At 41.7% G+C, this 13986-nt stretch overlaps 2 protein-coding genes across 5 annotated transcripts; both read left to right on the plus strand.

Annotated features, from left to right (window-relative positions):
* The first annotated feature begins 1583 nt into the window (after nt 1-1583).
* Nucleotides 1584-10491, plus strand: LOC118110378 (transcription factor Spi-B-like). Of its 3 annotated transcripts, none has more exons than XM_035158054.2 (6): nt 1584-7508; nt 7649-7683; nt 8887-9091; nt 9178-9296; nt 9426-9582; nt 9932-10491. In XM_035158054.2, the coding sequence occupies exons 2-6, from the start codon at nt 7675-7677 to the stop codon at nt 10237-10239; spliced, it is 798 nt and encodes a 265-aa protein (XP_035013945.1). In that variant the 5' UTR covers nt 1584-7508; nt 7649-7674; the 3' UTR covers nt 10240-10491. The 3 variants fall into 3 exon arrangements, with proteins under 3 accessions (XP_035013945.1, XP_035013944.1, XP_035013943.1); XM_035158053.2 differs by having other exon boundaries at nt 1584-7501; nt 9929-10491; XM_035158052.2 differs by having other exon boundaries at nt 1586-7508; nt 9929-10491.
* Nucleotides 10492-11806: 1315 nt separating this feature from the next.
* LOC118111267 (adenosine receptor A1) lies at nt 11807-13716 on the plus strand. Of its 2 annotated transcripts, none has more exons than XM_047340279.1 (3): nt 11807-12317; nt 12422-12889; nt 12995-13716. In XM_047340279.1, exons 1-3 carry the CDS (start codon nt 11980-11982, stop codon nt 13251-13253), a joined length of 1065 nt encoding a protein of 354 aa, XP_047196235.1. In that variant the 5' UTR covers nt 11807-11979; the 3' UTR covers nt 13254-13716. The 2 variants fall into 2 exon arrangements, with proteins under 2 accessions (XP_047196235.1, XP_035015593.2); XM_035159702.2 differs by having other exon boundaries at nt 12422-12885.
* Nucleotides 13717-13986: the final 270 nt, after the last annotated feature.

Consider the following 13986-nt stretch of genomic DNA (forward strand, 5'->3'; position numbering starts at 1 on the left):
CCCTGCCATAATGTCACAAGCTCTCTTTCTAGAGCGGTCAGGCTAACCATAAAGTCCTGCACACATGCTGACACAGGTATTATAACTCCGCTGGAGACTCCTAAATGTTTAGAAATCACTGCACAAAACCCCCAGGTGGATGTAGTTTCCAGGAGTGCAACACTGATCAAATACAACTATTGAGTGTATTATTGAGATACGTCCCTTTTGGAATTTTTCCTTTCCTTTCTGATGTACGTTTTGCAAGATGAGATTTTTCTTTTTCAATGTTGACCTCATATCGCAAAGACGTGAACTTATGTCAGACTTAAGATGTGAATTTGAGGACATGTTGACTTTATCTTAGAGCTCCAGGCAGTTTTGTGTCTTAATACAGCCTCACAGAGCTGCTATGGCTGTAGACTCTGAAAGCATTTTCACATCTACCTTGTTTGGTCCAGACCTTCTTCTTTTCAGTTAAGTCTGAACCACAATAACAGAAGTGAAAGGTGCCTCAGATGAGTCCAGACCAACAGTCCAAAATTTATCAAAATTTAGATGGTTTCAGTTTGGATTAAACTAAACTGTGGTTCAATTCGTTTTGCAGTGTGAAAACACTTTTTGGGATGGTTCGGACTTCAGGACAGATTGCAGGAAGTGAAGACAGGATTAAAGAATAGGAGAAGAAAAAGAAGCAATGACGTTCATTTTGCTATTGAACCAGTTCATGTCTACAAACCAATCGAAAATAAGTAGACGAGTGTCACATAGTTGATGCTGACAGGACGTACGTATGTCAGACAATAGTCTTTAGTCTGCTCCCTAAATTGCAACGTGAAACCAAAACTAACTGGATCAGTTGTAGATGCATTAACAAAGACATGAACCTTGGTTTGAACCATGGTCTGGACTTTCAGGTGTGAAAGTACCCTGAGTCTTATTTGTTGTTGAACTAAAAAATATGTCAAATTCCATGTTGTGGGAATCTGCAGAGCAATTTTTTGTTCTTTGTTTGGTTTTTCTATACCCATCACAGCTTTCCATGAGTTCTAGTAAAGAAAAGGGTTGCAGACATAATAATTATATAGGCTTGATAGCATTTCCCTGTTGGGAAATGATGGCGTCCTTGAGTCTCTTGAAAGGGGCTATATAAATTCAAGCTATTATTATTATCATGGATTCATAGGGTCAAGATAAAGACCAACTTGCGTCAATGACTTAACGAGTGCTATCAGTATAGTTTACTACAAAAAGGGCAGGGGACAGCAAAACATTTGGTTCTGTACTGTTAACATCATAGTTCACCCTCTGACAGAGTCGTGTAAAGCAGGACAACACACAGATGTTACATGTGACTTTGTTGCTAATGAGGCAACAAAGTTCAGATGTGGGAGGCCGACATAAAAGCAGCCTATTGTTTTCGTCCAGCCTCCCTTCATCACAACAGATGTGGAGTGGAGGTGTGGGCCCTCAGCAGGAGGATACACTGTGATTCTTGTCAAGCTGCACACAGAAATATGCTTCGCTGTGTGTGTGTGTGTGTGTGTGTGTGTGTGTGTGTGTGTGTGTGTGTGTGAGTGTGAGTGTGTGAGTGTGAGTGTGTGGGCTTTCCTCTGTGCAACAGGGGCTGATTTCAAAATAACTCATCAAACACCCACAGGCCCTTTATTGTGTTCTTTGGACACAAGAGGGAAAATCTCATGGAGATGTTTTATTTTCTCCTCAGTGCAGATAAAACGTCACTCTTTCTCCACTCCTCTTTGTCTGTGCTTATCTTGCTGTGAAAACAGATGATATATGTACAGTCTTCGCACTCAAGTTTATGTTATTCCGATAAGGCCCATGGGTTTCTCTGCATGTCTGTGTGGTTTATGAGTGTTTATTGAGACCATAATTGCAGGACTGCCCACTGGAGGACACATGCAGTCTTTCGTGGGAATGCAAAGTCCCACCAGTTCCCAATCCGGCTCCTTATCTCCAGTATTCCCATATGAGTGATGTATATTATCCTGCTGAATCACAACCAGTTGACCGCTGCACCATTTGCAAAAGACTTGTGGAAAGGTAAAGATGAGTTAGAATAAAAATCTTGAAAAATTATTAAAACTCTGCAAAGTAAAGTGCCTATAATAAATCCACTGCAATTTGCAAATACATAAATATAACTAAGGTGATGGTGCAAGAAATGAGAACTTGGAACCAAAAATATAAAATTATTGAATAAACCAGGTTTGATTTTTTTTTTTTCTGTGGGAATTCTGGAGAAAAAGACAGACCGACGTGTGTGAGAGCGACAGAGAGGCAGCGGAGCTGATGTTTGCGGTCAACCTCAGGTTTTGCATACTTGCTTGTGTCTCTGAAACACGGTACGTATGCCAGCACCCTGGCACGTTCAACTGTCTCCTCACCTGCCAGAGTGTTCGCCTGACTCACCTGCCCCCCCCACCGGGGCCCTGCCCATGGGTGTGAACATCAAACACTGCCTCTGCTCACAAACATTCAAATCATCACCACGTTTCCCACCAGACGAATACTGTCCATTCGCTAACTGCGATAACACACTGACACGTAATGAAGAAATGACTGTATTTACCTTTGCAATGCAGCTTGATTCAATTTGTGATTTATATGTGAAATAATAATAAAATCAAAATATTACTCAGTCCAGTTATTCCTCTGTATATATGTCATATAGTTTAAGCACTTATCATTTGACTCACACACAAACATGCACACACACCCAAACACAAACACAGGCGTTGGGGAAATTCCCTGTAACCTGCATGTGTACTGGTGATTTGCGTATGTTCACTAATCTTGGGGGTTAGGTTATAACTGTAAACCCACTACACCTGGACACACACATGCTCGCACACACACAGCACATTACCCATCACTAACTGATGTGTTGATAAGCCACACGAGTGGTGCAACACCTCACACACTGATGGTCAGCGGTGTTTGTTTGCGTTTGTGTTGCAAGTCGGTTTTTCAATTCACCTGCCAGTCTGTGACCGTTAAACATCACAAGTCACTCAGACGCACAACAGGTAGGCAGCTGGTCAAATGTCTCTCTCTCTCTCTTTCTCGCTCTCTCTCTCTTACATACACACACAAAGACGCTGTTAGACATGCTCTGGATTTTAGCATGTAGATGTCAAGAGGTTAATACAGGGAAATAATTTACTAGCACAATAAATATTGTTATATAAGTGATGTTATACCCTAATACTTATTGTGTATATACTACAGTAAGTAGTGTGATATAAGAGTGATTATATTATGTATTAGTGTGGATAATCTCACCCTCCCCTCTGTGTCACCTATCACTCCTTTATTTTTAGACGCAAACTCGTATTTTTAGCTCAGACTTCCCCTCTCGTCCCTGATAAAAGGAGAATGGACAACAAAGTCAGGGCCAAAAAACACAAATCAGATAAGTGCAAAGCCTGCCTGGCGTGGTAAGGCGGCAGTTCTCCACCATCAACGCCTATCTCTCCCTCTGTGTTTCTGTCTCTGTGGCCTTATCACCTTGTCTCAAAGCTCCAGGTGCAAGCCGAGTTATTGGAATTCTAACTGTCACCTTTTTTCAGTGAGCGCTGAGGGTTTTTCCAAACACGTTAAACAAGTGTTTTTATAAACCTCTTGACAAGTGTCTTTATGTTTTGACAACAAACTTCTACTTCTGCTCCTTCAACTTCTACTGTTACATTACTGCAACATACATTTCAAGTTCTGACACCATCGCCCCTAAAAATACTACTGTTGTGTACTACTACCCCTGCTGCTGCTACTACTACTACTGCGGATTGAGCAGATAGATTTACAGATTGATCAAATTTGCCTTTTGCTTCCACTGCAACATTTGCTGCCCCCCTTTTTATTACATGTAATCCTTGAGATGGGATTACCACCCAGATTTTTACACCACAAGCAGCAATTTAGCCAAAACAGGAATCTCCTGGCCAACAACTAATCTCCAATACTGTGGAACATCATTCTTACACTATTGTACATTGATTGATTGATTTGTTTCTATTTTCCTTAACATTTCTAATGGTACCATGTTGTATGGTATGGGAGTGGATTAGAATTAAGGTTTATGAGATATAAGAATAAAATATTATTTAGCTATAATATGATCAAGACAAAGATAAGAGAATTAAAAAAATGCTAATATGTTAATAAGCTAATAACTCTTTGCAGGCTAATTGTTGTTTGACAACGATGTGGGCTTATGGTTTTGTTGTATACAGTGTATTCATACTGTACGTGTACATGTGTGTCAAGAAAGTTAGACCTACAAAATCTATTTGGCACTGCTGTGTTTGCGTCACTGACTCCACACCGGAAACCCTAAGATATTATCATGGGGTGTGGTAAACTCTCCACTTGTGGAAATATTTCTTAAAAATGTTGCTGTGTAAGCAAATATTAGGCATAGTTAATTATGTTTGACCGTAACATAAGGGTTATATATAGCCTTCTCTTTTGTATGATTTGCAACCTATGGATTTGTTTTCATCTGCTTTACATACAGTAAAATATATACAGTTCGGATCCTGAGAGTTTAAAAAAACCCGTCTGTATGACATCAAGTACGGGAAACGCTCCCGGTGCTTCACGGAAGCCTTGTTTCACCTCGCTCAACAGGTTTACAAACCAGAGTTCGATGGAAATTCACATTAGCAAACAATTGCAGTTCAAGATCAGACCAAAACAATTGTGCAGAGAAGATTCTAATAAATGTGCTATTGAAGCATGTACTTTTCCAGATGGTCAGCCTGTCACACTGGAGAAAACGAATCACTGACACTCTTGGCTCAGCTGCTGCTGTTTGATTGAGCACCCCCACAATTACATGTACATGTGTACTAATTTTTAAAGCACCAGAAAGAAAAAGCAGTGGATAATACTGGAATGGTACAAAAACCTGTAAAGAAAAAAAGTAATTGCTGGTAAACTTTGATATGTTGACCTCCCTTGACCCTCCATATATCCTTTTGTGCCCTGAGAGGTTTACAGTGTAGGAGCCTGTAGTGATATTTCAGTGTGATGAATTGCTACACTAAAACTTGACTATTTGTGAAGTTAGTATTGCCATTCCTGTTAGGTTTAAGATTTTATCATGTTGAGATGACAGCCCAGGAATAAAACCCAGGTTGTAAATATCGGCCACCTCTCCATTATATATGCTTCATATATCACCCGTTTCCGAGGAGGTCACAGGCTACTGGCACTGCTTTTGGATTCATAATGACACTGATCATCAGGCCATAAACACTTGGTGTTTTTTATTAGTGATGTTTCCAGCTTTTTTGTTTTATTTATTGAGTCAACATGTTTCTTCCCAGCATGCCCTGCAGGCAAACGCTCTGGTCACTGTCCATGGAAACTTCTGCCCCGCAGGGAAAACTCGTTTCTCTCCCTCAGACTGTTTACATGCTTTTTTTTTTATTTGCTACTGGATTCAAATAAAATATGTCGCTGGTTTAAATAAAAATGTCATGGTTATTTTGCAACATTTCACACGTTCATGTATGAGTTGATTCGCTTCCTCCATTTGTAAAGCATTCAGGAATTTGTTTTTAGAGGGGTCCTTAATACACTGCGGTTGAAGGGGTGTTTGAAGGGCCAATTGACAGTTCCAGACATCAGCTTTTATTGTTTTACTGACAACAATATGTTTTCATCTGGTGGAAATAGCTGAAATGACAGGTTTGACTAGAAAGTACATTCAGCCGCTGACAAACCTTTGCCTCAGGCCTGTAGTCATTCATGGTTTGGTGATTGAATGTGACCTTTGTTTGGAGCACTTAGGACTTTTATCGGAACTTCAGATTGAATTAGTGCCTCATTTGACTCTTGTGTTCATCGCATGTCTGACGTCTGTATCAGGTTAACTCCTACAAACTCTGGTTAAACAGTGTGGGTGGATGTGTCACGTGTCATTTTATACTCCAGCATCTCTGCCACTTCACTTTTAGTGTCTTTGTGTCTCAGCCTCAGACCAGTTTGGGGAAATCCCTCAGCCACACACACCCTGTGAGAAAGCGACACATCCTGCACTGCCAGTTGTGTACTGGAATCTACGTCTACCATAATAACACACGCAACATCAACAAACAGGAACACGCTCGCTCACAGGACGCAAGCTTGTATCGAAAGTGAACAATGACTGACATCATGTCCTGGGGTGTGATGAAATACCTGACACTGTGCTATTCCACTGTGTTTTGTGAAGAAGGGTGTCATTTAATGTGGCAGCCCTCAGTTTAATTAGGAAGTTGATTAAAACGTACGTAGCTGCAGTTACAGAATTGACCCTGGAAAGTTTCAGAAGGGAAACTTACACATGCTAACTCGGCCATTCTCCAAATTTTTCTATGAGGATGATCTGAAGTCAGACGATTATATGGCTGTTGCCAATACTTGATGATGAATACGCTTCCTATACTGTCGGCACAGCTGGAGGGAAAAAAACAATGCAGGAGCTATAGACGTAACCTTGTAAATACAGTGTGTCACATTTATATGCACATATATACATTGAATAGGTTGTTTATTAATGGTCTGTAATGTAGTTGTAAGCAAATATAGCAAAGTATACTGATGTAGCTTTTAACTACTTTACCTCCTGTGAAGCATTCATTTCTAGACTTAGTTGAAATCATACAAAATATATTTTAATGGGAGAAGAATACTGTGCATTAAATAAACACCTAAAATCTCCTTATATCTGCTTACAATTACATTATAATGTGTTATTATACATACAGCTTATGATAAATAGACAGGATAACATAGTTAATATATTACTGTTAGAAGTTTAAACGTCACAAATGGCATTACATTTTCCTCATTTGATTTAATGGAACATTTACTTACTAAAATGTAAGGAATTATATGTCGGCCCTGGTGCGCTGGCAACCTGCGTCCAGGGCGTATCCCGCCTCTCGTCCGTTATCAGATGGGATTGGCTCCAGCTCGCCTCAAAATCCCCAAAAGATAAGACGGATGGATGGATGAGTTTTATATTTTGAGGTGTTACACACCAATTTGTCAGCATAAATTTGAGAAAATGGGAATATTCACAGTAAATCTAATGTGTGAGTGTGTGGGTGTAGAGGAAAATATGTCAATATATATTTCAGATATCACTGCATATTCCTTTAAACCATAAAGTATATCAGATACGTACTGCACTATTCTGTGTTTCTTCAAAAGTTGTACATGTTTTAAATCTTTCACTGTACATGAGCCCTTTGTAAAATAATAAAACAGTATATTATATTTAAAACAATACAAGACAAAAGACAAAATGAGCCTTTTATCTTTTAAACCACTCCCACTCTGCTAATCCTCGTGCTCAGAAGAGGGTTGGCCAAACGTGTTCAGAGGCTATAAGAGCAGTGACGTGGAGGTGCGGCGTCACACAGGTGAGCGTTCACATTCTCATGCCTCCACTCTCAGCTGCCTGAGGACACTGCTTCACTGCAGACGCAGGAGTTCACCTCAGACGGTAAAAGGTACAGTTCTTCCCTTACACTGTGCTCATTCATTCATTTGACTGTAAGTTAGAGAAACGTGTGTGACAGCGTCTTTCACTTCTCTGTTCATGTCGTGAATTTTGATTCTGGTGTCTCATCACAGTGTTCTCTCTTCACAGATTATCCTCAAAATACTTTGACAGAGATGGAGATGGTGAGTCATTGTGTTTTTTAAGTTTTTAGAGTTTTTTAGGGGTGGCTGGTGTATTTGTGTTGATTTTCTTCAAGTCAGCCCATGAATATTATTTAGAAACAATAATTGAACAGTGTATTTCACTTGTGCTCTGCTCTGAACATATGATCTTGTTAAAGGAATAGTTTTTAACCCAAAAATGAAAATTCACTGTATCTATTAACCAGTATGCCGATGGAGTTTCGGACTTTCAGGGGTAAACAGCGTTGCAGCCAAATCCAATACAATTGAAGTAAATGGTGACCGATTCTTCAAACGTTAAAAACAACAGAAAAAAACATAGAATGCCTCCATACTGCTCCTGTGGTTTCATCCAAGTGTCTGTAAGCCCTGGCATTCAAATCCAGTTCAAAACTGCGTCATTTACACCATGTTTTTAGCCTAAATGTCCACTGATCCACGCACCAACGCGGCTCTAAGGAGGATCACATTGGACATTTAGGCTAACAACACAGTGTAAATGACGCCGTTTTAAGTCAAATTTGAATGCCGGGGCTTATGGACGCTTGGATGACACCACAGGAGCAGTAAGGAGGCATTTTATGTGTTTTTCTGTTGTTTTTATACATTTGAAGAGTCGGTCACCATTTACTTCAATTCTATTGGATTTGGCTGCAGCGCCGTAATACCCCTGAAAGTCCAAAAGTGTTTTGTGGACTTAAACACATCACCCACCCCTCCATTGGCATAGTGGTGGGAAAGGTTAATTGTAGCCGCTAAAAGCCACAAAACATTGTCACCTGAATGTTGCATGAGCTGCTTAATGCAAACAGACTTGCATAAATTTGCCAGTCAAACTAAAATACACGGTCGCAGTGTTGTTGCTTGGCTCATTTCCAACACACAAACAATACAACACACAGTTAGGATCAGGTTCAGTTTCATTGCAGCATGAGTGTGCGTGTGTGTGTGTGTGTCTTTTGGAAAAAAAATAATTAATTTTATCAGCATTGCAAAGTACGTCTGATGCATCACTGTGCTGAGCCCAATAACAACAGCAGATGTGTGGCCTAATAATAACAACACCTCAGGCTGTTATTGATGGGACATAAATGCCAAACATTACACCAAATATGCCTGGCTGCTCACATCGCACAACATACAACAAAAATCCCTGTGTGTGTGATTTCTGATTCAGTTGTTGTCCTGCTCTGTTTCTGTCAGATGGCCTATGTGACTGAGATCCGGCTGAGTGGAGGTTGGAGCGGAGTGGCTCCCTCCTCCTGCCCCGAGGTGGAGCTGGAGGTCATCGAGGAGTACCTGCAGGAGCATTCACTGGAGATCCAACCTGCACACATGCCCGCCTCACCTCAGAGTACCACGGGGCAACAACCGCACACACTCCTCCACCAGGGCGGCAGGATCATCGGTAAGCGGTGGTGGTGATGATTACAAAGAGGATGCTGGTCCCTGTGTGTTTGTGTGTCTTTTATCTGACGGCCTTTTCCTCCACAGAGAACAGCTGGTCGGGTCAGCATGCTTATGAGTGGCACTGTGGCTCAAACACTCCATATGAGGAGTATGAAGAGCAAGTCCCGCCTCCAGCCTGGCCTTGTCCCCATGACAACCAATGGGTGAGTCCAGGGACCTCAAACTCTTTGCAAAATAAAGCGTAATTAATTAGTTTCAATTGATTGGATTTATCCACGATCCATGAAGATTGTGACACTGGTGAATTATAAATATGTTTTGTATGTGTTCAGGACCACATCACGTATTCCTACGAGGCACCTGCATACATTGACTCAGACTCGCAGTCCAGTTGCTCTCAGTACCAGGAATACCAAGACTCACCCTCTCCGTCGTCGGACAGGGGGAGCGGGAAGGACAGAGACTCCCTGACTCTTGCACCATTTTCAGGTATAAACACATTTAACACAAAACTCTCAGCCATGGCTGTCGAATATCCTGATATCACACCTTTCGGTATTAGTATTCTATTGGTAGTATTTTTGAATTATTTTAGCATAATTGATTGGCCGAAAATGAGAAAAAACACATAATAAACAAAGTTACAAATGACATCAAGGTAAAAATTGATTGCGTATTATTTCCGTTTACTGAAACTGTGACCTTGTGACAACCCTACTCTGAACAGTCCTTAACTCGAACACCACCAACAAACAAAAGACTTGTTCCCACCTCTACGAGCCTGTATGAATCATGGTAACCTCATAATTTGAATTTACATCCCTTTACTTCTCAGCAGGAAAGAGGAAGGAGCGGTTGTTCCAGTTCCTGTTTGAGATGCTCCAGACGACGTCCATGCGCAGCTGCATCTGGTGGGTCCAGTCCTCCTCGGGCACCTTTCAGTTCTCCTCCCAAAACAAGGAGCGCCTGGCGCAGCTGTGGGGCCGACGCAAGGGGAACCGCAAGACCATGACCTACCAGAAGATGGCACGGGCGCTGAGGAACTACTCCCGCACCGGCGAGATTCAGAAGGTGAAGAGGAAGCTCACGTATCAGTTCAACGAGAAGACACTGAGAGGCCTGCGAGGAGACTCGAACAGAGCGTAGGAAGCATGATGGCGAGCCCAGAGAGAGAAGAAGCACAGTGGATATTCATAAACAAAACCTCTGTGGATGTCCCTTTAATGTACTTTCTTCTGATTCATGTCTAAACAAATGAATACTGAGTATTTGAAAAGCCAGTCAGAGTCAGTCAGAGCTTTCTATAGATACAGAACCATTTAGGAATAGGTTCATATGAGGACTGGAAATTATGATACTGGCACAATGATGCAAATCTATGTAAATCTAAAAGGTTGTAACGTCATATCTACTTTATAAGTAGAACTTAAATAAAATACAATAAACTTTTAAAAAATATAAACCGTTTTTTGTGCTTTTCTGATGATTTTTTGGATGTAAGATCATACAAATTAAGGTTCTGTAAACATCATGTTTGGTTTAAATTATCTTTTTTAAGATGACTAAAATCAGAAAAATATTTTCTGATGATGCGATATATATTTTGTCAATCCATCCATCTGTAGTTATCTGTCTGTCCCTCTAAAGAACAAAGGCATCCTGTGTAGTGCATATCAGCCGAGCAAATACAGATGTGCTTGTAAACTGAAGCAAGGACACACACGCACACACACACACACACACACAACCAAAATTGTATGCAAAGTAAGCATGCACTGAAAAAACCGCCACCAACAAAGACCTGTTAATCAGTAACATCAGAAAAGTCCCTTCACACAAAAACAGTAAACACACTGAACATATATGAAATGGAGAGGTCCTACAGACAATGACACATATTACACATTACTAAACATTAAACACACATGGACTGAGATCCTCACTATATATCCTGATATATTTCAAGGCAGGACTTTTATAATTTTGGTGATTATATATTATATTATATTATAAATAATGTAATATTGGTAATCAAACAATTGTTCTAATATTATGTATTTGCAATAATGAGAAGTGGAAAGCAGAAGTGATTTTGTACTTTTCTCGAGTATTTCTATTTAACCCTGATGCTTTTTCAACAGGTCAGTCCAGGTCAGGTCGCCTGGGCGAGGGTGTCTGTAGTTGAAAGAGCAGGTGAAACACCTGATGACCCCAGGTACTACCACTGAAAATGGAGATTTTACATTTTAAACATTTATAAATATATATGATGATCTCATAGATCAAAATATCCCCCGTAAATGAATAAAGGTATTTTAAATTAGCAGAAACTATTAGAACTATGAAATCCTGCTCACACATGAATGCATCAATGACCAAAATTCTATTTTGTAAGACTTTGGATGAGACTTTTTACTTTTGATTCGGTTAATACAGTACATCTGGCTGATAATGTATCAATCTATAGAGTTATACTTGGAGTCTAGTTCTAAATGGTGGTATAACGTCTTTAGGTCAGCTACTTTAATCAATAGATCTCAGTAGGTCCTTCACCACTGGCGCTGCATCAGTCCTCTTCTCTATAAGGCCACTGAGTCACAACTGATCAGTGGGAACCAGATTTTCACTCCCTGATTGAATACAGATGGTGTCTCCATGGAGTGCACGCCTGTTCTGGGTGCATGTTTGCATATAAAAAGCATCTGCTCAATGCTTTTTATGGTCATTTGAAGCCAAGAGCTGAAAGCAGAAAAAGGCTGTCTGGACAAACTCGGGATTATGTTGGATTTCACTCTGGAATTTGCTGCATCTGTCCACGACCCGAGAGGAAACCTGCTTTATCAAACTTCGTAGCTTCTCAGTCTTCCCCGCTCTCCATCCTCAGTGATGGCTGAGTGGAGCTGGGTGGTTTACACGGTAGTTGAAGTACTGATTTCCGTGGCCTGTTGCTTGGGCAACATGTTGGTGGTGTGTGCGGTGTGTGTTGGCCTGCGGGATTCCCTACGGGAGCCGACATTCTGCTTCCTGGTCTCCTTGGCAGTGGCTGACTTCCTGGTGGGTGTGGCTGCTGTGCCCCTGGCCGTAATATTGGACGGCTGGGTGAGTTTGACCCCGGACCTGTGCCTGCTCCTCAGCTGTGTCGTGCTCGTGCTGACGCAGGCCTCGGTGCTGCCATTGCTTGCTATCGCTGTGGACCGATACCTGCGGTTACACATACCACTCAGGTGAGGTATGAAACACTGTTTTACAAGTAAAACAGCTTTATGGATCACATGCTTGGTTAAAATAATCATCTCTTTCATTATTTCCTTTTTGCCTGATCCCTCAGATACAAATCCCTGGCCACACAGAGGCGCACGTGGTTGGCCGTGTCTATGTGCTGGATACTTTCCTGTCTACTGGGGTTCACCCCTCTGTTTGGCTGGAACAACTACTCCCCCCTGACGTCTGATTCCACCAATGCATCTTCCTCTTCCCCCATCTCGCCGCCATGCACCTTCCTCTCTGTAATTTCTCTCCCCTTCATGGTCTACTACAACTTCTTAGGATGTGTAATGGCACCCCTGCTGGTCATGACGCTCCTCTACATTCGAATATTCTGGAGCCTTCAGGGCCGTCTGAAGGACAGCTGTCCCCAGGCCCGGGCCTCTCTGCTCAGGGAGAGGAGGCTGGCCTGCTCTCTGGCTCTGGTTCTCATTTTGTTTGCCAGCTGCTGGATTCCTCTGCACCTGATGAACTGTCTGCTGCTGTTCCATGGCCCGCAAGCTGTCACGCGGGGGGCGCTCTATACAGGCAGGTGACAGTCCATCTACTTCCTCCATAGTCCTGAGTAGTTTTTATTAATACACCATTTTATCACAGATCACAATATACTTACCAGATGAAATATCCATTTTCCCAGGTATCCTCTTGTCTCATGCCAACTCAGCCATCAACCCTGTGGTCTACGCCTACCGCATCCCAAAGATCCAGCAGGCCTACAGTCAAATATGGAGGCGATTTCTCTTGAGGCTCAACTGTTGCCATGGGGACAAGCAGGTTCCTCGATCAATAACAAGCAGCCTGACCAATCACACAGAAAAGTGTGGTTCGGGAGGGAAAACCACACCCTGAGAAAGAACTGCAGGGCCGTTCTGAGTACAGTATGTTTGAGGATGTAGTTTGTGGCTCACACTCAAGACAACAGGTTTATCACAGAAACATATTGGGTGAGGAAATGCAGGCAGCTTGTGATTGTTTGCATTTCTAGAACAAATGGAACCCTGCATGTCCCGGTCGGCCATGACATTCATTTTTCTTTCCCTAATCTGCAAACTTTATTCCAGTCAGAGCTATCTCCTATGACTCCACTAGAGGGTGGTCTACACTAACAAACTTGAGAGCTGTTGTTGTACACAAACCATGACACCATCACGACACAGTGTCTGAAAAAAACCCAGTTAAAAGCCTCATTCACTGACATTTGGACAACTGTTTTGAAGCAAGTATAACTTTTATTGAGATGTACATATATTTTAAGAAAGCCACATGACATGTTCAAATCCATTTAACACTAATCCTTTGCAGCACATGTGTACCTGATCCTTTTTTATTTCATATGGACGAATAAACGTGATACCCGGGCCGTGTTGAGAGTGTGTTGAATATTGATGAGTGTTCAGCGAACTCCTCAGGGAAGGCAATAGACTGTATAGTTATCACCTGAGCAGGGTGTAATCCCACCCACCAAACTATACAACCTACTACCTCACCCTGACAGAGCCCAAATCGAGGACACCACACGGTCTCCTGTCGGTGGAACATGACACCTAATTTACCTGCTCAAGCAAAAAAAAACTAAAAAACAATGCCTGTCACGATGCATTATTTTATTTGCCGCGATTGTTTGGACAG

Source organism: Hippoglossus stenolepis, chromosome 6 (assembly GCF_022539355.2).
Source record: "Hippoglossus stenolepis isolate QCI-W04-F060 chromosome 6, HSTE1.2, whole genome shotgun sequence".
NCBI classification, from domain to species: Eukaryota; Metazoa; Chordata; class Actinopteri; order Pleuronectiformes; family Pleuronectidae; genus Hippoglossus; species Hippoglossus stenolepis.

Coding starts and splice junctions, on each gene's coding strand:
- LOC118110378 (XM_035158053.2), top strand. Junction 9,092..9,177: donor CCAGGGCGGCAGGATCATCG/GTAAGCGGTGGT, acceptor TTTCCTCCACAG/AGAACAGCTGGTCGGGTCAG. Junction 9,583..9,928: donor GACTCTTGCACCATTTTCAG/GTATAAACACAT, acceptor TTTACTTCTCAG/CAGGAAAGAGGAAGGAGCGG.
- LOC118111267 (XM_047340279.1), top strand. CDS start 11,980: ATGGCTGAGTGGAGCTGGGTGGTTTACACGGTAGTTGAAGTACTGATT. Junction 12,318..12,421: donor CGGTTACACATACCACTCAG/GTGAGGTATGAA, acceptor CTGATCCCTCAG/ATACAAATCCCTGGCCACAC. Junction 12,890..12,994: donor GGGGCGCTCTATACAGGCAG/GTGACAGTCCAT, acceptor CCATTTTCCCAG/GTATCCTCTTGTCTCATGCC.